The sequence below is a fragment of the Heterodontus francisci genome, chromosome 4 (genome assembly GCF_036365525.1).
Source record: "Heterodontus francisci isolate sHetFra1 chromosome 4, sHetFra1.hap1, whole genome shotgun sequence".
In the NCBI taxonomy this organism is placed as follows: domain Eukaryota; kingdom Metazoa; phylum Chordata; class Chondrichthyes; order Heterodontiformes; family Heterodontidae; genus Heterodontus; species Heterodontus francisci.
This window is the reverse complement of record NC_090374.1, coordinates 125,233,423-125,256,082: the sequence shown is the minus strand read 5'-3', so window position 1 is coordinate 125,256,082 and position 22,660 is coordinate 125,233,423. Positions and strand designations below refer to the sequence as shown.

The following is a 22,660-nucleotide window of genomic DNA, read 5'->3' as shown; positions in this document are numbered from 1 at the left end:
TGCACATTTCTTTTGCTTTTTTTGTATAAAAAGTGGCAGTTTGGGGTAGAAATGTAATACTGTACCAATGTGCCTCCTGGCTTGCCATAGTCATATGACCTCTACTATGAGGCACTCTGACTGCAGGCAGCCATTACAGTCAGTTTCATTAAACACAGAGTACACACCAGGCTCGTGTCCTGTGAGCTCGTAACAGACATCATTTAGTGAGGGTGAACATCAGGGAGAGGTTTGAGTGGGAATGGTGGATAGATAGATTGGGATGTGAAGAAGTGCTGAGACAGAAAAGGATGGGTGCTCCTGCAAGTTAAGTGGGTGTGAGCAGTGATGTGATGAATAGGTTTGAAAAGGCAGACTGAGGGATTGGGGTGATGTGCACAGCAGGATGTACATGAACGTGTAACTTTATTCACCTTTCCAGACCTGGTTATATGTTTAAAGTGTAAACGCCTCCAGATTCATCTTCGGATTGGCTCTTTAAATACTCAAGTTGAGATTGCGTCATGCGAGTTCTCATCAAGTCCGCTGCTGCTGCATGGATGGCAAACTCAGAAGTAAAATTAGATTGAGATGTCTGCATTAAAAAGCCACTGACACACATGCTGAACTTACTTCCAGGTTTCCGGCACAATAGTGGACCCCCCGCTCCCACAGAAAATTATTTAATATTGGGAACGCAGAGCATGTTGCATTTAAGACTTGTTTTATTACTGTAAGTAGGTCATTGTTCTTTAAAAGGGAAGCTGCTTTTTTAATGGCAAATTATAATCTTATACTGCATTGTGCAAACATTTTTCTTAGGATTCCAATTTGCTGCCTGGCATATTTCTTCAATGAAAGTGTTTGCTTCAGTATTTTCATCATTATCATTGATACTTAAATCTCTGGAAGAAAGATGAGTGGGTAGGTTAGAGTCCCTTAGTTAAGACTGGCTCACTCATAAATGGGTTTGTCACTATGCTATTGACATTCTTCATAAAAAATAATAGAGGAGCTTCCTGAATTGTATATTAGGCATCCATCTCTATTTTTAATTTGCCCTAATGCTCATATATTAAATTTTGATTGCATTACATCAATTATTATACTTCAGAAGTACCTCCTTGACTGTAAAGCATTTTGAGGTGTTCTAAGGTCTTAAAAGGTGCTATATAAATGCAAGTCTTTCTTTCAAAAGGAAATGGGGACAATTTGAACTCTGTGCAGTAGTGTAACATGGATGATAGTGAATCAACAGACTGTTTTACATCTCTCCCAATTTTTATTTTCATTGACTTCAATAGAAATCAAAATTGGGAGTGATGTAAAACATACGGACGATTTACTATCTCCCTTTTTACACCATCACAAAGTCAATATGAGAGTGTTTGATTTTAAAAAGTATTTCTATTTAGCGTGCATTGCAAAGCCAGCCATAAAATAGGAATGGCAACTGGAAATCTAATACAATGTGTACTGTTATGACCAGATGAGAAGGGGATCTAGGGTTCTCTCTCAGCCTTCACCTGGTCTTACTGTAACAGGATTTTATTTTTTAATACACCAATTTTTTAGCTCCCCCTTAGTGAATCCTGGTTCACTGCTTTCCAATTATCAGGCAAAGAAACAGCCAAACAGGTTTTCTTAGGTTTAAAGAAGAAAGGTTGAACTTTATTAAACTTAAACTCTAATTCGGTTAACGCCTACAGATACACGACGCTAGCGTGCATACCTGATAAACACACATGCATATAGAGACAGAAAAGAGCAGAAGAAATAAAGTAGAAAGGTTTGAGGCAATATCTGAAGATGGTTTTTGGTTACTGTTCTTTGAGCTGTCTGCAGGGTAATTGATTGGAGGTAGATCTTGTTTTTCGTTGGGGCCCAGTATTCTTCTTAAACCTTGCTTGATATAGGAGACTTTTCTCTCTTGAGGTTCGCGTCTTTAGTGGATTTGGAGTTCCGTGAGGAAGAAATGGGAGCAGACAGGAGAGGCTGTGGCGAGCCAGTCAGGAGAGGTCTTTACAGTCTAGGAGCAGTCTCTCTCAAACTCTCTGCACATTTCAAAAAAACGCAGGTTGCCCAGCAGGTTAGTCATGTGGCTAGCTCGTTTGACCACGTCTGTTTGTGGCTTGAATGTGTCAGGGAATGGTCCTTTGTCTCCACAAGCATTGTCAGTTAATATGTAGATGCTTTTTCCCAGCCATGGCTGATCTGTTTAACAAGTCATTTCCTCGCTCCAGCAGCAGTTTAAAATCAATGTTCATATGACACAATTAATATGCCTCATTTTTGGCAGGTGAAGGGTCTGCATGACAGTGCACAATCATCCTCTCTGCAAGTATTAAAGCAATTATGATGTTATCGATGTGGTAATTTTCCACAACTATCATTAATATGCTATTTTCAGCTTCTTTGCATGGTATTTATTTCCATAACAAATTAAGCCTACCAAGTTAATCAGAAGTCTGTTTTGTTGCAGTCTGGTTTCTACAGTTCAAGTGCGAAACCTCCAGGTCCAAAGTGATCTGCTCTGACATTGTCAGCATCAGTCTCTGCTTATGCACTAACCTCTGCATTGCTGTGCAACAAAAAAACATTTTAATGTGATGTTGAAACTGGTGTTTGAATACACTCTTAATCAGTATTTCTTTTACTGTGTAAAAATTCAATAACATTTAGTCCTGCTTTATTAAACGATTTTTTTTTTTAGTTATTTCTATATCCAGGTCCCTTTCCCTTGCTTTTGGAACACAAGTTACCATTTCAAATTAAGATAAAATGCAGTGGGGTCAGTGCAATGCAGTGTTCCTCTGTGCTGCACATAAACTTAATGGAGTGTTACAGTGCACGTCACACATCTTTGACCTCTGGATCCCTATTTCCATACCCTATTTGTATAGAAGCTGAATTACCTTATGCCAGGGAAGGTATAAGAACAGCTAAATAGAGTGTTGTTTTTGTTTGACTTGTAGCTAGCCATGATCCCTGAAGTTAACTATGCAACATAAAATAATCACTGCAGTTAATTTGTTGTATAAGGCATTTTGTAAAGATCCTAGAAGTTCATTTTGTGAAAAGGACAGCGTCTCCATTGAAAAAATTTGATGTTTATTAAAAGAAAATACACACATATATTATATATTTACTAAAAAGGACCAGGTTGGACTCATTGTAAATACTTGATTACCAATTAACAACACAAAATCTTACAGTAACACACCTTTATTTTTAAAGCCAGAGCACATAATTTGTACACTAGCATTTTTATACACAAATACAAGCATGATTCATCTATGCCATTGTAAATTACATACTATTTGTAATCCTTGACATTACTAATTACTTTACACTGTACACAGCTAAGAGTATTCCTTAAATAATAAAAGCTATTTTGTAAAAAGAGTTGCAATAACATGTACATAGTTATTGCCAATAGTACAAGTATATTGAACACATGGAATAGAAGCTGATATTGGTACACTTAAAATTTAGAAGCTATGTGCCATTTATATTGGAGAAACTAGGTTATAAATGTGGTGAGGGAGTTGGTGGGGAGGGGTAGTACTAAGCGAGGTGCCCAAGGAATCGATGTTGAAATCTCTACCATTTATAATTTATAACAACAAATGGATTCCAAAACTCAATACAACATGATCATATTTGCAAATGATACTAAGGAGAGGCAGTTGAATCTGAACAGGGAGTTAGTTCAGAGTTACAAAATGACTTGGACAAAATAAATAACTGGGTTGATGAAACTTAATTCAGGTACTATAAAGTGCTGCATGTAGGAGAAAAACAAATTACTCCATGAATGGTGAGAAAATAGCTAAGGATAAAGTGGAAAGAGATTCGGGGTCTTAATAGACTTGGCTTGACCTGTCACTGCAGAGCAACAATCAACAAAACATATAGGAATCTGAAGTATATCACAAAAATGACAGGATGCAATTCAGAGAAAGTCATGCTCAAATGGATAAAGTTTACTAGTAAGCCAACATATTGACATCTCATTGTGCCTCTAGTTCTGGTTTGAAAAGTCAGTGAGATATTCAAACCCTGGAGAATGTCATGAGGCTGATAGGATCAAATGAATGGTGGAGGAGGAAAACTTGCAGAAGCTTGGGCTTTCCAGCCTTAAAAGGTGATTTAAAGGTGATTTTATAAAAATATATATGATAGTAAATGGTATGGAAAAGGTATACCTGTTTCTTCAAACTAAATCAGGAGAGTAGGACATAGGACGTAGAAGGGGACATAGTTCAAACTCATAAAAGGCAAATTAAGGACTGATCTTAGGAGGTTCTTCTTCACAAAAATAGTGATTACAGCATGGAATGGTCTTCCAGGTGGAATAATGGTGGCAAAATTATTTATGAAGCAATTAGATTCTGTGATATGTGTATGTGTGGGAAGAGTGCTGCAGGTTTTTCTAAATGGATAACCTAAAATAGACAGAATGGCCTTCCACATCTATTTATCTTGTGAGAAATCTACCTTTCTCACAACTGTAATATGTTGGACATAGAGTAATACTGACTTCATCAGCAACACTGTTTGACAAATAGTACCTTCTCTACTCAATGGGTCAGCAACCTAATCAGTTGACTGTGCACGCTTACAAGATTTGACACAGAATGTTCACAATTGATATGGTACCAGATGTGAGTGCAAAATCAGCTTTTAACTGGTATGTATGCAAGCCGAGGAGTATATTAGTTTCTTACAAATGATTTGGATGCACATGCTTATTTGAAAGATGAATGTGCACCACCTGCAATCATATATTGTCTAAGATGTAATTGTAATCTTGATGTTGCATTTTTACAACCATTTTAAAAACAATACAAATGACAAACTAAATACAGATCTCCAGGAGACAGTCCTTTAAGAAAGACCAAATAAACCAAGCCTGTCAGATGATAATAAGCACCATCTAATTTGAAGGTCTTCCTTCAAATACTGATCTAAAATACCAAAACTATCTGACTGGAAATCAGTGCGTCCATCATTTCTGTTATAGAACTGACATCCTAAGGTATGATATGTATCCCATTGATTTGTTTAAGGCAGGTAGCAGCAAAGTTATTGTTGTCTGACATTTAATAATTCTGTCTTATCAAAATGATTCCCTTCATCTAAATGTATTTCTCACATATAAATGTGTGAAACAATCAGATTACTTTAAAAATAACCATAGTTACATAAGATTTATATATTTGCAATTAAGGTATTTAGAATATTACTAGGATTGCAGAAAAGGGACTGATCAGCTCCAGCAGAAGAACATATACAGACTGTTATGTAATTCAGAAATCTCCAACCCTGTATTTTCAAAAAAACACTAGGATAGATCTTAACTTTTCACAATAGCATAAAACAGGTGATAGTGAGTTGTCAACTTGTTCTCCATAGAATCACAGGATCTTACAGCACAGTGAAGGAGATTTCACCCATCAGGCTCTCCAAAGCAGCTATCCAATTAATCCCACTTCCCCAGTTCTTTCCCCATACCCCTGCAACTTCTTTTTCTTTTCAAGTATATGTCCAATCCTTTCGAAAATTACCATTGATCTGCTTCCACCACCTTTTCAGGAAGTTTATTCCAGATCGTAACAACTTGCTGTGTAACCAAAAGAATTTCTCCTAATTTCCCACTTTTTTTTGCCAATTCTCTTAAATCTGAGTCCTCTGGTTATCAATCTTCCTACTACTGGAAACAGTTTCTTCCTACACACTCTATCAAAACGCTTTGAATTATGAACACTTCTATTAAATTTTCCCTTAAACTTTTCTGCTCAAAGAACAATTCCAGCTTCTCTAGTCTCTCCACATAACTGAGTCCCTCATCCCTGGTACAATTCTAGTAAATCTCCTCGGCACCCTTTTCAAGTATTCAATGAAAATAAAAATTAGGAGACATGTCACCTGCTTCGTACTATCACACAAAGTCAAAACCTACACCACTGTCTTTGTTGAACAATGAAGAGCTATATTTTCTGATTGTGTGGTATTCCAAATGAATATTTGACACAACAAATTCCTCTGTGTGCATTTTAACACAGGCATTACTGAGTACATAGGTGCACAGAGGGATTTACTATGAGGATGTTAGGAACAGTGCACGGTCAGGAAATATTTTCCTGAGTAGCGCCACTGATACGCCAACCTTTATATTCTGATAATTCTAATCCTGCTATTTTACAGACAGAGGCATGCTCACACTGCTAATTGTAGCAGCATACAGTTTCCAGGTGGAAATGAGGTCTGGAAGTGTAGATCATTGTCAAAGGGGTTAAAAGCTACTGGCAAAGATTAGATAGGATCGAGTTCAGCAGAATCCACATGAATAATGAATATTGCTGCTCCTGAAATTATGCCATGGGAATCTAATGGATGAATATCCACACATTTGCCTGAAATTTCTCGCTCAACTGTTTTATCAGAGGTTGTACCAATTTATTTTAAATTAAGATAGCAGAGAGAGGAATTTCCAATTAACGCTACCCGCTAGTGTGCCACAGATAGTTTCAGGGCAACTGAATAGTTATGTTTTATTTGGAATTTTATGGGGAGGTTAGGCAAAATCCTTTATACAATATGTAATACATGAACATTTAACATGAAGTGGCATCTGATTTTAGTGTTAAAGGCATCAATGTCTGTAAAAGCCATTATTTTTCAAAGTTCTGGAGCTATGAAAAACAGATCCATTTTAGAGGGAGTTAGAGTTTATAAAAATAACATTTTAAGAGTTATTAACTTGGGAAGGTAACACTGTATATTAAGGCAGTCTTGCCTACAAAGGTCAAAATTCTCCATTGGGAGTTGTTAAGTTCATTGCCTTGATTACATTTGAAGGGGATTTGATTTGTGGGAGCTCTCCTTCCTTTGGCTTCTGTGAATTACTGCCACTGGACTTGCTTTTGCTGTTATCTGCAGCTGACTGAATTGGCAGGGCCTTGGAGACTTTAGTATTGGCTAGGCAGCCACAGAGGAGGCGGAAGAAGGCCCGACGCATCTCTTTGCTGGCCAAAGTGTAGATAATGGGATTCATACCAGAATTGAGGACTGCAACTGCAATGAACCAATCTTCTTGATACAATATTCTACAATTGTTTGGTTTACAGGCCACATCAAGGAGCAAGAGAATGAAAAGTGGGGACCAACATGCAATGAAAACCCCTACAACGATCACCACTGTCTTCAGCAGAGCCATGGACTTCTCAGAATTGTTTTTTGTGAATTTTCTGTTTGAAACTTTGCGGCTACTTGTCTTAACCAATATATAAATACGAGCATAAAGTATTACGATGGCCAGCAAAATTGCACTGAAGATGCTTATACAGAAGACAACATACGTTTTGGAGTAGAGGGGCAGGACTGTGGAACAGTTTGACAAGTTGCAGATACAGTTCCAACCGAGGATAGGCAAAGCACCAAGTAAAATAGAAATTAGCCAACAGGCACCAATGAGGAGGAAAACTCTGTACTTTTTACTAGCGTCATAGGGTCTCATTTTTATCATGGTCATGTGTCTCTCAATTGCAATTGCTAGTAAACTAAATGTGGAGGCTCCCAATGCTACAAACATGCTCCCTTCCCTAATGAACCATACAGTTATTGTGAGGCCAAAAGTCTTCTTTCCAGACATGAGGATATTCACTTTATAAGCTATCCCCGCCAGCAGATCGGACAGCGCTAAATTACCAATGAAATAGTACATGCGATTATGAAATTTGTTGTTTTTCCAAATGGCTAGGAGAACCATGAGGTTTTCAAGCACTATGAAGCTGCAGATGATCAAAAAGGCCACAGTAGTTAGGTCCATGCCATCGATGGTTTTTCCCTTTTTGTTGAATTTTCCTGTGTAATTATAATGACGCTCAATGAGCTCTGTGTGGACACACCCATTGCTAATGACCATTTCAGCTGGAAGTGCGATTAAAGACATGTTGGTGTTGAAGTGTTCTTGTAGTATTAGATCTCGCTCACTAGACGGAGCCTTTGCCCCATTATTATTGTCAGCCTGAAGGAAGCCTCTAAACCATTTTCTTACATGCTGTGAGCAAACATTGGACAATAGCCGTGAAATTTTAAAATCTGTAAAAATGAACATAACATTTTATCAACATGTTGTCAATTTTCAGGAAATGGTGTTTATATACAGAACAGATTCCTATCGATCTAAGCTAAAGTACCAAAGGCTTCTAATCAATCTCCTTTTAAATAATACACAAGATGCATTTGATATATGCTATTAGAGTATTGGGAGCTTTGTAAATGCCTAATGCATTTCAATATGACAACTCAAAAGCTGTCCAGTTTTGGAAATGATTGAATCTATATGCAGAAAATTCCCCATGGATTGTTAAAACTATGCAGAGCATGAATGCTTGAAATCTTGGAAATGAAATGGATGCTAAACTTTGGAATTACCATTCCTTTTACTTGGACTATAGTCACATTTTTTACAATTAACTGATTATAGCTGTTAGGAAGACATAATTACGGTAATGAACAGAAAGATAACCTTTGTCTTATGGTTTTCAGAGCTAAGCAAAACTGCACTAATATGATACACGTTGTATAAAGTTCAATCTGGTAAATACCTAACCAATTTGTGAAAATATTATGGTGAAATCCAAATTATGCTTGAATAGGTGATTCTTTAAATTGTAAATCAAGGTGATTTGTTGCAGATATTTGCTCATTCATTCAGTTAACAATCTAAATAAAATCAGCGAAAAAAACTCAGTAAATTCAGAAAAGAACAGATTTATAAAATATGCTTCTCTCTTTTGGGTACATTTGGCAGTTGGCTTATTGAATTTGTTACATAGCACATTAAGAATAAAATAATTAAGGGATGCTTTATTTCCAGTATTGGGATTTAACATTCAAACGCTCCAGTTAGGTTGAGAAGTTAATGGGATGAAGAAAATGAATTCAGGAAGTGGTGTTCTGTCAGATTCCTGTCCTCTCAAATTCTTGCAGTTAAAACATTAAAAGTTTTTGGAAGAATGTTCATAGGGCATTGGGATACTAGTTAAATCTTTGTATTCACGGATATTTTCAATACTGTAAAGTCCCAATTTTTAACTTTAAGGACACTATTTATTTGAATAGTATGTTTCACACACATGTATGTAAAAAAAGCTTTTAAGTCTTTTTTCTAAAACTTTAATTGAGTAGCATGACAATAACTTAAAATAGAAAACAAATAATATTAAATAATAAAACAAATCATAGCTAGAAAAAAATGTAAGTGAAGGGTGTAGAATGAAGACTCACCTTTCGCATCATTTTCAGCTTTTGTAGCTAATATTTAACAAGTTACTGTTGAAGTTTGGAGACGGGTGACTCGCTGAACATCTCCGAGTTTGTCCTGATTAGAACTGCTGCTAATGGTGGCGTTTTGGGTTAAAATTTCACTGTTTTCTCAGATTCAATGCCTTTATTTTCTTCCTGTGTTAAATTCACAAAACGTCTTCTCATTTTACCCTTCGAATAGACTTGTTTGAAACTCCATGTAGATTGTCCAAGGCTTTCCCTAAAACATGACCGAGACTATGTCAGTACAATCTATCAAGACTCTTTTTTTGTTGCATCAATTTTTTTTAAATTGAGCTATATGCCATATAGTTTTCTGAATCTCAATTGTTCCTTCCTCAGACTATTATATTAAATGGCCTTGGATTATATTCTTACCAGTTCCATTATTAGATTCTTTGTTTATATCACTTACTGCTCATTTTTAAGCAGCCTGTTGCAGTTTTCTCATTTCTGACCGTATTGTTCCCAAGTTTTTAGCCGTATTCTTCTTGGGCACGTCCTTGTAAGAGTCTCTGTCGTTTCACTCCTGCAGCTTGCTGCTGTTTTCTTAGTGACTCTCACACTAACTCTGTAGTACAAAGTCCCCCGCATTATATTCATGCCAGCCTGGACTTTCTTTTGCTCCGTTTCTGAGTTGACAGCAAGTTCCGCCCACAGAAGGCAGTGACGTTCGATTAAGAGAACCTCGAGATCCTGGAGAGCTAAAAGAGAAATACACAAAAACAGGAACAGTGTGTGTGTGAGATACACATACGGAATCAAATAGCAAAGAGAAAGAAAAATGAAAGATAATGAGACCAGATGATAATTAAAGAGAAAAAGACAGTCATAGATAACCCCTGAGATTAGACTCGGCTCGTTAAAAACATGGTACTTATTACCACTGCAAGGATTTTTAAAAATTCGATCATGAGATGTAGAGGTCGCTGGCCAGGCCAGCATTTATTGCCCATCACTAATTGCCCTTGAGAAAGTGGTGGTGAGCTGCCTTCTTGAGCCACTGCAGTCCTTGGGGTGTAGGTACACCCACAGTGCTGTTAGGAAGCAAGTTCCAGGATTTTGGCCCAATGATAGTGAAGCAACAGCGATATAGTTCCAAGTCAGGATGGTGTGTGACTTGGAGGGAACTTGCAGGTGGTGGTGTTCCCATACGTCTGTAGCCCTTGTCCTTCTAGATGGTAGAGGTCGCAAATTTGGAAGCTGCTGTCGAAGCTGCCTTGGTGCGTTGCTGCAGTGCATCTTGTAGATGGTACACACTGCTGCCACTGTGCGTCGGTGGTAAAGGGAGTGAATGTTGAAGGTGGTGGATGGGATGCCAATCAAGCGGGCTGCTTTGTCCTGGATGATGGCGAGCTTCTTGAGTGTTGTTGAAACTGCAGCCATCCAGGCAAGTGGAGAGTGTTCCATCACACTCCTGACTTGTGTCTTGTAGATGGTGAACAAGGAGGGAATCAGTAATGGTAATGCCATTGAATGTCATGGCAAGATGGTTAGATTCTCTCTTGTTGGAGATGGTCATTGCCTGGCATTTGTGTGGTGCGAATGTTACTTGCCACTTATCAGCCCACGCCTGGATGTTGTCCAGGTCTTGCTGCATCTGGACACGGGCTACTTCAGTATCTGAGAAGGCATGAATGGTGCTGAACATTGTGCAATCATCAGCAATCACCTCCACTTCTGACCTTATGATTGAGGGAAGGTCATTGATGAAGCAGCTGAAGATGGTTGGGCCTAGGACACTACCCTGAGGAACTCCTGCAGTGATATCCAGAGACTGACAGTATTGACCTCCAATAACCACAACCATCTTCCTTTGTACTAGGTATGACTCCAACCAGCGGAGTGCTTTCCCCCCGATTTGCATTTTTTCCAGTTTTGCCTGGGCTGCTTGATGCTATACTCAGTCAAATGCTGCCTTGATGCCACTCTCACCTCAACTCTGGAGTTCAGCACTTTTTTCCATGTTTGGACAAAGGCTGTAATGAGGTCAGGAGCTGAGCGACCCTGGCGGAACCCAAACTGAGCATCAGTGAGCAGGTAATTGCTGAGAAAGTGTCGCTTGATAGCACTGTTGGCGACCCCTTCCATCACTTTGCTGATGCTCGAGAGTAGACTGATAGGGCTGTAACTGGCTCGGTTGGATTTGTCCTGCTTTTTGTGTACAGGACATACTTGGGCCATTTTCCTTTTTGCCAGGTAGATGCCAGTGTTGTAGCTGTGCTGAATGGGGTATATGGGGTGTTCAGATAGAGGTAGTACCCTTGTATTTTCAATAAGCTGCATCCAATTTGTAGGATGGACTGGAATCATTGGTCCTCATCTACACCCAGCTCTCACTGCTGACTGTAAGTGCCACACCCCGGTACACCGTCTCAGCTGATGGGCGAAACATAGTGAGGGGAGAAATGATGAGCATGACACCACTTGGGTGGATGTCTTTTTTGATAAAGGTAATGGCCAGGGCGGAAGGATTCCAAGCGGCTCAAATGACCTTCGTGTTCTGGATCAAAGGTGTGCCACACCATATTGCGTGGAAAACGGTTATTGGTATACCAGCAATGGATAAAATAGCAAGGGAAGGGGGGTCCCTTCAAGCCTTAGTCAGCAACCAACCAGAGGGAAACTCTGAATCCAAACCTACGGCTTGGAGACCTCGCTGCTGCCGTCCCAGATCACTGGGCCACGACAGATTAGCTCCAGGCTTAAAGGGTGGGGTCAGTTAGCGCAAATTGTACTCCACCTTAAAGCACCACTGTGCAGGCAGGAAAGAAATCCACCCCAACTATAACTTAACAAGTAAGTCCTGTAGCAACGGGAAAGGGGCGAAAGCGGCAGGTGCAAGATGGCACTGGCAGCCGCAGTTCCAATTCTGCATGCAACTCACATCAGCGTTTATGTTCCAACCCTGAAGGCTAACCCAGCTGACAAAGATAAGTTCTACACAGATTTCCGTGAAGTCATCCCGAATGCCCCTCCCAAGGACAAAATTGTCGTCTGTGGCAATTTCAAGGCCAGAGTGGGCTGTGACAGCATGGCAAAGAAGGGAGTGCTCGGAAACCATGGAGTTGGAAACTGTAATGAAAACTGATATTTACTCTTGGATCTCTGTGCAGAAAAGCAGTTGTCCGTAACCAAGATTCTGTCCAAAGTCATAGCCAGTCGAGTCAAATCTGCTCTGGAGTTGGTGATTCACCCCGATCAGACCTGTACTGTACCCGGCAGGAAGATCTCTGATAGTCTCGCGCTACTCAGGGATACGATCGCCTACGTACGGGACAGGAGGGTGGACACCTGCCTCATCAGCCTGGACCAGGAGAAGGCTTTTGACAGGATGTCGCACACCTACATGATGGACGTGCTTTCCAAAATGGGGTTTGGGGAGGGAATCTGCAATTGGATCTAACTGCTCTACACAAACATCAGTAGCGCAGTCTCAATCAACGGGTGGGAATTGGAAAGTTTCCCGATCAAATCTGGAGTCAGACAGGGCTGTCCTCTCTCCCCGGTCTTGTTTGTTTGCTGTATTGAACCCTTTGCTGAGTCTATTAGGAAGGATGCGAGCATAAGAGGGGTGACAATCCCAGGCAGCGGAGGCACTCAGGTCAAAACCTCCCTGAACATGGATGACGTCGCCGTCTTCTGCTCGGATCCGCTGTCCGTGTGCAGACTGATGAGCATCTGCGACCAGTTCGAACTGGCCTCGGGAGCCAAAGTTAACCACGGCAAGAGCGAGGCCATGTTCTTTGGGAACTGGGCTAACCGATCCTTTGTCCCCTTCACCGTCAGGTCAGATTACCTGAAGGTGCTGAGGATATGATTCGGAAGGGCCGGGGCGTGCACCAAAACATGGGAGGAGCGAGTAGCCAAGGTACGACAAAAGTTGGACATGTGGGGGCAGCGATCTCTCTCCATTGTGGGTAAGAACCTGGTCATCAGGTGCGAGGCGCTCACGTTGTTGCTCTACGTGACGCAGGGCTGGCCCATACCCCACTCCTGCGCTGTGGCAGTCACCCGAGCCATTTTCCGCTTCGTCTGGGGATCTAAAATGGACCGGGTCCGGAGGGACACGATATTCAAATCTCTGGACAAGGGCGGGAAAAATGTACCCAACGTGGCCCTCATCCTGATGACCACCTTCGTGTGCGGCTGCATCAAGCTGTGTGTAGACCTCCAGTACGCAAACTCCAAGGGTCACTACGTGCTGAGGTTCTATCTGTCCCCCGTGTTGCGAAGGATGGGCCTGGGCACATTGCCGCGGAACGCTCCATGCAGTTGGGCCGTGCCGTACCTTCGTGGAGCAGTTTCTGCGGGAAAACACCTTTGACCACCGGTCCATCAGGCAGTGGTCTGCACGGAATGTCCTCAAGGCCCTACGGGAAAAGGAGACGGTGGATCCTGTCGGATGGTTCCCCGAGCAGACAGTCAAAGTCATTTGGCGGAATGCCTCATCACCAGAACTTTCAAACAAGCACCAAGACGTAGCTTGGCTGGTGGTGAGAAGGGCCCTCCCTGTCAGATCCTTCATGCACACCCGAAGTCTTGCCCCCTCCGCACAGTGCCCCCGCGTTTGCTGTGGTGGGGAAGAGACGGTCGCCCACCTCCTCCTGGAATGTGCCTTTGCAAAGCAGGTGTGGAAAGAGATGCAGTGTTTTTTGTCGAGGTTCATCCCAAGCAGCTCTGTAACACAGGAGTCTGTGCTCTACGGGCTGTTCCTAGAGACGCACACCGAGACAAACATCAACTGCTGCTGGAGGACTATCAATTCGGTGAAAGACGCCCTTTGGTCTGCCCGAAACTTTCTGGTCTTCCAGCGCAAAGAGTTGTCCACCACCGAATGTTGCAGACTGGCACATTCCAAGGTCCAGGACTACATGCTAAGGGATGCACTAAATCTTGGGGCAGCCACAGCAAAGGCTCAATGGGGAAAGACCACAGTGTAAGGTCCCCCCACCAAGCTGAACTGAGGGGCTGGATCCATGGGAAACCCCTCGAACTGTATCGTTAATATTTTCATTTGCTGTAAATGTAAAACTGTAATTGGCCCGACAATTGTGAAATGGAAGGGTTGTGAAGAAACTCATGATAGTATTGAAGGAAACTGATCTCCCTTGCAATGTTTGTATTTTTTGGTGCTGTTTGAACCTGTTTGGCAATGTAATTTTTGCAAATTTTTATGAATAAAGTATATTTTGGAAATTTAAAAAAAGCTGTCCATAACCAACGCCTTTTTTCAACAAAAAGATCGCTTCGAGACCACATGGGTACATCCCCACTCTAAACACTAGTGTGCCAGTGTGACCTAAAAGATGTCCTGCATAAAGACCACTGGCTCGTTCCTTCAAAGCTGAACTTCCACTTCAAGCCTCAGCCCAAGAATAGGCCTAGAGACAACCCATCAAAAGAAATTTTGAGTCAGCAACCTGCAAACCTCATATTGCAGAGATAGATATCAAGCAACCTTACAGACTAGACTGGAACATCCTGATCTCACTGCTGATTCTACTCCAGAAGAATTCTGGGAACACATCAAAGCTATGGTACTGGATACTTCCAACGAGGTCATCGGGCCCAGCACCAAGAAGAATAGGGATTGGTTTGATGAAAATGACAAGGAAATTCAAGATCTACTAAAAATTAAAAGGTCAGCTCATCAGACTCACCTGGCTCAATGTAAACTGAGGAACATCCAAAATGACTGGTGGATCACACTTGCAGAAAAAACTCAACTGTACGCTGATACTGGGGACATAAGAAGTTTCTATGAAGCACTAAAATCTGTCTATTGGCCAGCACACCAAACCCAAAACACCTTGAGGAGCACCGATGGCAAGACCCTACACACCGACAAGGGGTCAGTCCTGGATCACTGGTCGTAGCACTTTGAAACTCTCTTCAGCACTGAACAGTGCATGATACTGCCATCAATCGCATCCAACAACAGCCCGTCAAAAAATAACTGGATGAGAGCCCAACTCTGGAGGAAACTGTGACTGCCATCAACCAGATGAAGAACAACAAAACCCCCGGAGCCGATGGACTTCCGCCCGAAGCCTTGAAGCACGGTGGCCCTGCCCTATACACCAAGTTCCATGAGTTTTTCACAGCCTGTTGGGAACAGGGCAGGATTCCACAGGATCTTCTTGATGCCGTTATCATCACCTTGTGCAAAAACAAAGGAGAAAAGTCAGACTGCTCCAACTAATGTGGGATCACCCTCCTTTCTATTGTTGGGAAGATCCTGGCTGGAATACTTCTGACAGGCCTGTGCCTACCATTGTGGAAGAGAACCTCCCAGAGAGCCAGTGTGGTTTCAGAGCAAACAGAGGCACCACAGACATGATATTTGCACTCAGACAATTACAAGAAAAGTGTCGTGCGCAAAACAAAAGCCTGTACATCACTTTCGTAGACCTCACCAAGGCATTCGACACTGTGAGCAGAGATGGACTTTGGAAAATCCTTGAAAAACTTGGATGCCCATCCAGGTTCCTGGCCATGATGAAGCAGTTTCATGACAATCAGTACGGACAAGTCAAGCAAAACAGCGACCTCTCGAGTCCCTTCCGAATCTCCAATAGCGTGAAGCAGGGGTATGTGCTGGCCCTGACCTTATTCACCATCTTTTTCAGCATGATGCTGCAGCAGGCAACAGAAGACCTTAAAGATGGAGTTTACATATGGTTCTGGACTGATGGAGACCTTTTCAACCTCAGGCATCTTCAGGCTCACACAAAGGCACAAGAAAAACTCATTTGTGAACTTCTTTTCACCGATGACTGTGCTCTCCTGGCCCACAGTCAGTCAGACCTGCAATATATAACAACGCATTTTTCTGAGGCGACACAACTCTTTGGACTAAAAATCAGTTTAAAGAAAACTGAAGTCCTGCATCAGCTTGCACCCCAAGAAGAATATAGAACACCAAGGATTGTCATGGAGGGAACCGAGCTGAATGCCATCAAGCAATTTACTTATTTGGGAAGCGTTAGTTCATTTGATGCCACCATAGACAAGGAAGTGAACAATAGGCTCTCAAAAGCAAACAGTACATTCGGCAGACTCTACAAACGAGTGTGGAGCTACCACAGCCTCAGAGCACAGACCAAACTCAAAGTGTACAAAGTGTCATGCAGACCCCCACCTACCAAGAATGAGGCATATTAATTTTGTCATATGAGCATTGATTTTAAACTGTTGCTGGAGTGAAGAAAGGGCTTGTTAAAAAAAAATCACCAGGCACTTGCCTGGAAAAAAATTTGCATACTAACAGACAGTGCTTGGAGAGACAAAGGACTATTCCCAGCTCTAATTAACCCCAAATGAATTTTGATCACCAGACATAGAAGGCAAGGAAGCGCATTCTAGGCCCTGCTAAGATGATACAATCAACAGAGCCAGGACTGGTTAAATCAGCTGGTCACATGACTAACTGGCTAGTCCAGGTTGTTTGAACGAGCCACAGGACAGTTTGAATTCAGAAAGCTGTTGAAAACTGAAGCTGGAGCAAGGAAGCCTCTCTCTCTCTCGCTCGCTTTCTCCCAAGCCACTGGACCCACAGAAGACATGTAAACCTCAGTCATAGCTATGATATCATACATCCAAGTGTCTATCTGTTCCCTCAGCTCATTTGCCTTATTCACTAGACACCATGCATTGAAGTATATACCATTTACCACTGCCAAAATCCTTTGTTGTCTATTTTCTAGCCTTTGTTTTCTCTGCCTTCCACACTCGCTTACTATTCTTCTGTCTTACATTTCCAGCTTTGCTTCTTTCCCCTCTGAATTTCTATGCTCAAGTTTCTATTCCCTTACCAAGCTAGTTTAGACCCTCCCCAACAGCAATAGAACCCCTCCCCCCCCCCCCCCCCCAACCCATAACAGTATTCGTCCTGGGTCTGTTTAGGTGCAACCCATAGCTTGTATAGGTCCCATCTGTCCCAAAAGTAGTCCCAATGCCCTAGGAATCAAAAGCCCTCCCTTTTGCATAATCTCTCCTGCCATACATTCTTCTGCACCATCCTCCTAATTCTGTACTTACTGGTGTGTGGCACAGGGAGTAATTTGGAGAATATTACCTTTGAGTTCCTGCTTATTAATTTCTTTCCCAGCTGCCTAAAATCTGCCTGCAGGACCTCGTCCCTCTTCTACCTATGTCATTGGTACTGACATGGACCACGACCTCTGGCTGTTCATTGCCCCGCTCTGCCAGAAGGTTCTGCAGCTGCTCAGCAACATTCTTGACCCTGGTACCAGGGAGGCACCATATCATATTGCAGAGGTTGTGATAAGACAGGCACTATAAAATAAGAGCTCACCAAATTAACAAAATATTATTCTGAGATTTTGCATTTGTATTGCAGTTATATTAGTGGATTAGGATCAAGTTTTGACTATTGATATGGGCAAGTTGTGGAGTTAGTACAGGAAATTGAATAAGTGCACAACATATGGGGACCATCTTAATTATGTGGATGCCTTTGACTGTTAGAGAGCAAATTCAACCACATTGTTTAAAAATGTAACCTTCTAATTCAATGACTGTTGCATTTTCATAGTCTTTCAGGAATATGCTTTTGATTGGATATGCTTTTTTGAAATTCTCCAATCTGTGACAAATGGTGAAATGATAAATATATTATGTGAGTGTATTTTCAGTACAAAGTATTCACCCAATCTGTATAATGCCAAACAATGATTTATTCTTGTAAGAAATGCTGTAATTTATGTTAAAGACTCTGCCAGATTGCATTATGATTTTGAGAGAAAGTCTCTATGAGATGGATGCACCATCCATGGCTAACTAAGGAAGTTAAGGATGATGTCAAATTGAAAGAAAAGGCGTACAATGCTACAAAGATTAGTGGTAGGCCAGAAGATTGAGAAAATTTGAGAAACCAGCATAGGATGACTAAAAAAAAGGGAAACATTTAGAGTATGAGAGTAGACTAGCAAGAAATATAAAAACAGACAGTAAAAGCTTCTACAAATATATAAAAAGGAACAGAGTAGCTTAAGTAAGTTTGGTCCCGTAGAGGATGAGATTGGGGTATTATAATGGAAACCAAGGAAATGGCAGACTTTGAACAAGTATTTCTTTAATCTGTCTTCACAGTAAAAGACACAAAAAGTATCCCAAGAAGAGCAGAAAATCAAGACGCAGAAGGGAGGGAGGAACTTAAAACAACCAATATCACTAAAGAAAAAGTACTAGGAAAACTAATGGGACTAAAAGCTGACAAGTTACCTGGATTTCATGGCCTGCATCTGAGGGTCTTTAAAGAAATGGCTGTAGAGATAGTGGATGCATTGGCTGTATATTTTCCAAAATTCCCGAGAATCTGGAAAGGTCACAGCAGATTGGAAAACACCACTATTTAAGAAAGGGGGGATGACAGAAAGCAGGAAGCCATAAGTCTAATACAGGGTTGTTCAACATACGGCCCGTGGACCGGGATCCGGCCCGCCAAAATTTTCCATCCGGCCCACGATGCAAACTGTACCCATTGTTCATCCTCATCCAGACTCCATGAATGGAGATGGGAAATTTCCCATTGTCTTCTTCTTGCAGAGCAGCCTTTTTAAAAACATCACACTAAGTCTCAAAGCTGACAGCTGCTGAAGCAGAAAGACGCTTCCCAGCTTTGACAGTTTGGGATTTTCTGACTTTTTATAAAAGCCCGCTGGAACACCCCAAATCTGTCCAATGTTGGGAAGCGTGTTCCTGCTTCAGCAGCTGTCAGCTTTGAAACTCAGCGCGATGTTTTTAAACAAACTGACCAACCACAAAGCTGCTGTACTGAGCACTCCCACTCAGTGCAACTGTCAGAGAGAGTGTGAGAGAGAGAGAGGGGGGAAACAAAGCGAGAGGAGGGAACAGAGAGAGAGGGGGGAACAGAGAGAGAGAGAGATGGAGGGAGAAAGAGAGAGGGGGATAGAGTGAGAGAAAGAGAGGGGAAAACAGAGAGGAGGGAACAGAGAGAAAGGGGAGAACAGAGAGAGAAGGGGAGACAGAGAAAGGGGGGACAGAGAGGGGGGGTGCCTGGGGGGGAACACAGAGAGTGAGGATGACACAGAAAGCAGGGAACAACACAGAGAGGGAGAAACACAGGGAGAGAGAGAGACAGAGACAGAGAGGGAGATCAAGATCACTCTTGACAGATGGGTATCTATCCAGAATACTCTGTATCACTACATCAAGTGTGCATGCAGAGATTGACTATTTATGCAAGCAAAAACAAGGCCAGGTATGTTACTAAATCAGTTTTCAATATAGTGACGAGAAAGTAAGTCAATAAATTAGTCTTCTCATTTAAAGCTTCTTCACAAAATGCACATTTGTTGTTGTTTTCATCAGTAAGATAAAGTTTTAATGCCTTTATCTTTCGAAATTTGCTCACCAGCCCCCGGGTCCGAGCAAAAATCATAATGTGACCCTCCACCCGAAAAGGTTGGACAACCCTGGTCTAACATCTTACATTGAAAAAATGCTAGAATCCATTATTCAGGAAGTTGCAGCAGGACATTTAGAAAATCATAATGTAATCATGTAGAGTCATGTGGTTTTATGAAAGGGAAATCATGTTTGACAAACTTATTAGAGTTCTTTGAGGATGTAACAGGCAGGGTGGATAAAGGGGAACCAGTAGATGTAGTGTATTTGGATTTCCAAAAGGCATTCAATAAGGTGCCATATAAAAGGTTACTACACAAGATAAGAGCTCATGGTGTTGGGAGTAATATATTAACATGGATAGGGGATTGGCTAACAGGAAACAGAGCGTCGTGATAAATGGGTGATTTTCAAGTTGGCGAACTATAACTAGTGGAGTGCCACAGGGATCAGTGCTGGGGCTTCAACTATTTAGGATCTAACTTAATGACTTGCATGAAGAGACCGAGTGTATTGTAGCTAAATTTGCTGATGATACAAAGATAGGTAGGAAAGCAAGTTGTGAGGAAGACACAATGATTTTATGAGAACTGCAGCATTTCCAACGGCGGAACTGGAAGTTGGCGGTCCTTCACTTCCGCCGTTTTTCCCGTTTTGCACACAATTTTACATGTAAATTAAAGGTGCAAAAATGGGCACGGGAGACACATGTGATCATGCGGTGGGAATGGACTTTCATTGGTGGAACCTGCCATCACTCTGTGAAGCACCATGAGCTACATGTCATTAAATCATCCTGTGTTGCAAGGCACAGGATTAGCAGGCTTCAGAAACATATGCTGATTGCAGCCAAAGAATAAGCTTACAATAATCTGTTCTTGGTTTACCTTCATTTTCAGTTTGCACCCTAGCAGCATCTCTCCCTCATAATGTTTTTTTGCTAGTCCAGTAACCTCACTCTGTCCTCCGCAAGTAGCCTCCCCTGCTCTTCCGTGTACACACCCCAATGCCTTGCCCACTGTTGCCTGATAAGATTCGCCCTTGCTGGTGTCAAGCCTGGAGCCAAACATCATTCCAGTGTTGGCCTTCCTTGTGCTGATGAGGTCGAGACTTGAAACCACTGATCTCAGTCACAACTGCTCAAAGCCGACTGGTGTACACCATGTTTAAATGAATGTGAACCAGGTGGCACGGGAATACCATTCACCGCTAACATAATCTGGCAGGTGGGACTTGATTTGAACTACATGTAGGGTAATGAGTATTCATGGTATGAAATGCATGCAAAGCTGCAATCCCCTACCGTGTGGAGGGAACCGCTACAAACACACCGCTGACTTAATTGTGATAAAAAAAACACTGCCTGAAATCCAAAAAAAAAACTCATGCCAAATTAAATTACCCTGTCCGCAACCAAAGCTGCTGTTGCAGGGAACATAAAATTCCCCTAAAGTGTCTGCAAAGAGGTATAAATGGGTTAAGTGAATGGGAAGATGGAGTATAATGTGGGAAATGTGAGGTTGTCCACTTTGGGAGGAAGAATAGAAAAGCATATTATTTACATGGTGAGAGACTGCAGAATGGTGCAGTTCAGAGGGATCTGGGTGTCCTTGTACATGAAACACAAAACATTAGCATGCAGGTACAACAAGTAATTAGGAAGGCAAATAGAATGTTGGCATTTAGTGCAAGAGGGATGGAGTATAAAAATAGGGATGTCTTGCTATAACTGTGCAGGGCATTGGTGAGACCACACCTAGAGTACTGTGTACAGTTTTAGTCTCCTTACTTAAGGAGGGATATACCTGCATTGGAAGCAGTTCAGAGAAGGTTCATGAGGCTGATTCCTGGGTTGAAGGGGTTGTCTTATGAGGAAACATTGAGTAGGTTGGGCCTATACACATTGGTGTTCAGAAGAATGAGAGATGATCTTATTGAAACATATAAAATTCTGAGCGGGGTTTGACAAGGTAGATGCTGAGAGGATGTTTCCCCTCATGGGAGAATCTTGAATTAGAGGGCACAGTTTCAAAATAAGGGGTCTGTCTTTTAAGATTGAGATAAGGGGGAATGTCTTCTCGCAGACGGTCATTAATCTTTGGAATTCTCATCACCTGTGAACAGTGGAGGCTGGGTCATTGAATCAAGGCTGAGTTAGACAGATTTTTGATTTACAAAGGAGTCAAGGGTTATGGGGAGCAGGCAGAAAATTGAGTTAAGGCCACAGTCATGATCTTATTGAATGGCGGAGCAGGCTCGAGGGGCCGAATGGCCTATTCTTGCCTCCTATTTCTTATGTTCTTATGTCATCAGTTGTTTTATCCTACTCTGCAGAACCGCATCATTTCTGGAGGCACTTTACGCAGGGAATGTACCAGCTAGGCTTTCTATGTACTCAGTTGGTTTTAATTTATCAGTATTTGCACTTGTGGTTTAAGGTAAAAGTCTGGTTATTTTATGAAGTTGTTCCTTGAATGAATCCCCTTTTGAATTCCAAGATGATGTCCTATGTGATAAGAGATTGGAACCAAGTTGATCCCCTGTGACAGATTTAATTATTGTGCCAGTTAGGCATCTGATGGGTAGAGTGGTCCTAGCTGGATAATCAGTGGAAAGCATACCATACTCTTTGCTGGTAGGCTGGTTAAAATCCAACAGTACCCCTACAGATACCTGAGCGCTCTAATCATAGAATGATTACAGAACAGAGGAGGCCATTCGGCCCGTCGTGTCAGTGATGTCTTTCTGCGAGAACAACTCAGCTTGTCACACTCCCCCACCTTTTCTCCGTAGCCCTGAATTTTTTTTCTCTTCAGATAATTATCCAACTCCCTTTTGAAAGCCATGATATGAATCCAGCTCCACAATACCTTAGACAGTGCATTCCAGATCCTAACCACTTGCTGCATAAAAAAGTTTTTCCTCATGTCACCTTTGGTTCTTTGGTGAA

The 22,660-nt window shown here is 41.8% G+C and overlaps 1 protein-coding gene across 3 annotated transcripts; it reads right to left on the bottom strand.

Annotated features, from left to right (window-relative positions):
* Positions 1–3,073: 3,073 nt before the first annotated feature.
* Positions 3,074–9,926, bottom strand: LOC137369235 (sphingosine 1-phosphate receptor 3). Of its 3 annotated transcripts, none has more exons than XM_068030117.1 (3): positions 9,694–9,926; positions 9,277–9,535; positions 3,074–8,085 (listed from the first exon to the last, which is right to left on the bottom strand). In XM_068030117.1, the coding sequence occupies exon 3, from the start codon at positions 7,934–7,936 to the stop codon at positions 6,791–6,793; it is 1,146 nt and encodes a 381-aa protein (XP_067886218.1). In that variant the 5' UTR covers positions 7,937–8,085; positions 9,277–9,535; positions 9,694–9,926; the 3' UTR covers positions 3,074–6,790. The 3 variants fall into 3 exon arrangements, with proteins under 3 accessions (XP_067886218.1, XP_067886219.1, XP_067886217.1); XM_068030118.1 differs by having other exon boundaries at positions 9,731–9,926; XM_068030116.1 differs by having other exon boundaries at positions 9,277–9,926.
* Between the last annotated feature and the right edge of the window lie 12,734 nt (positions 9,927–22,660).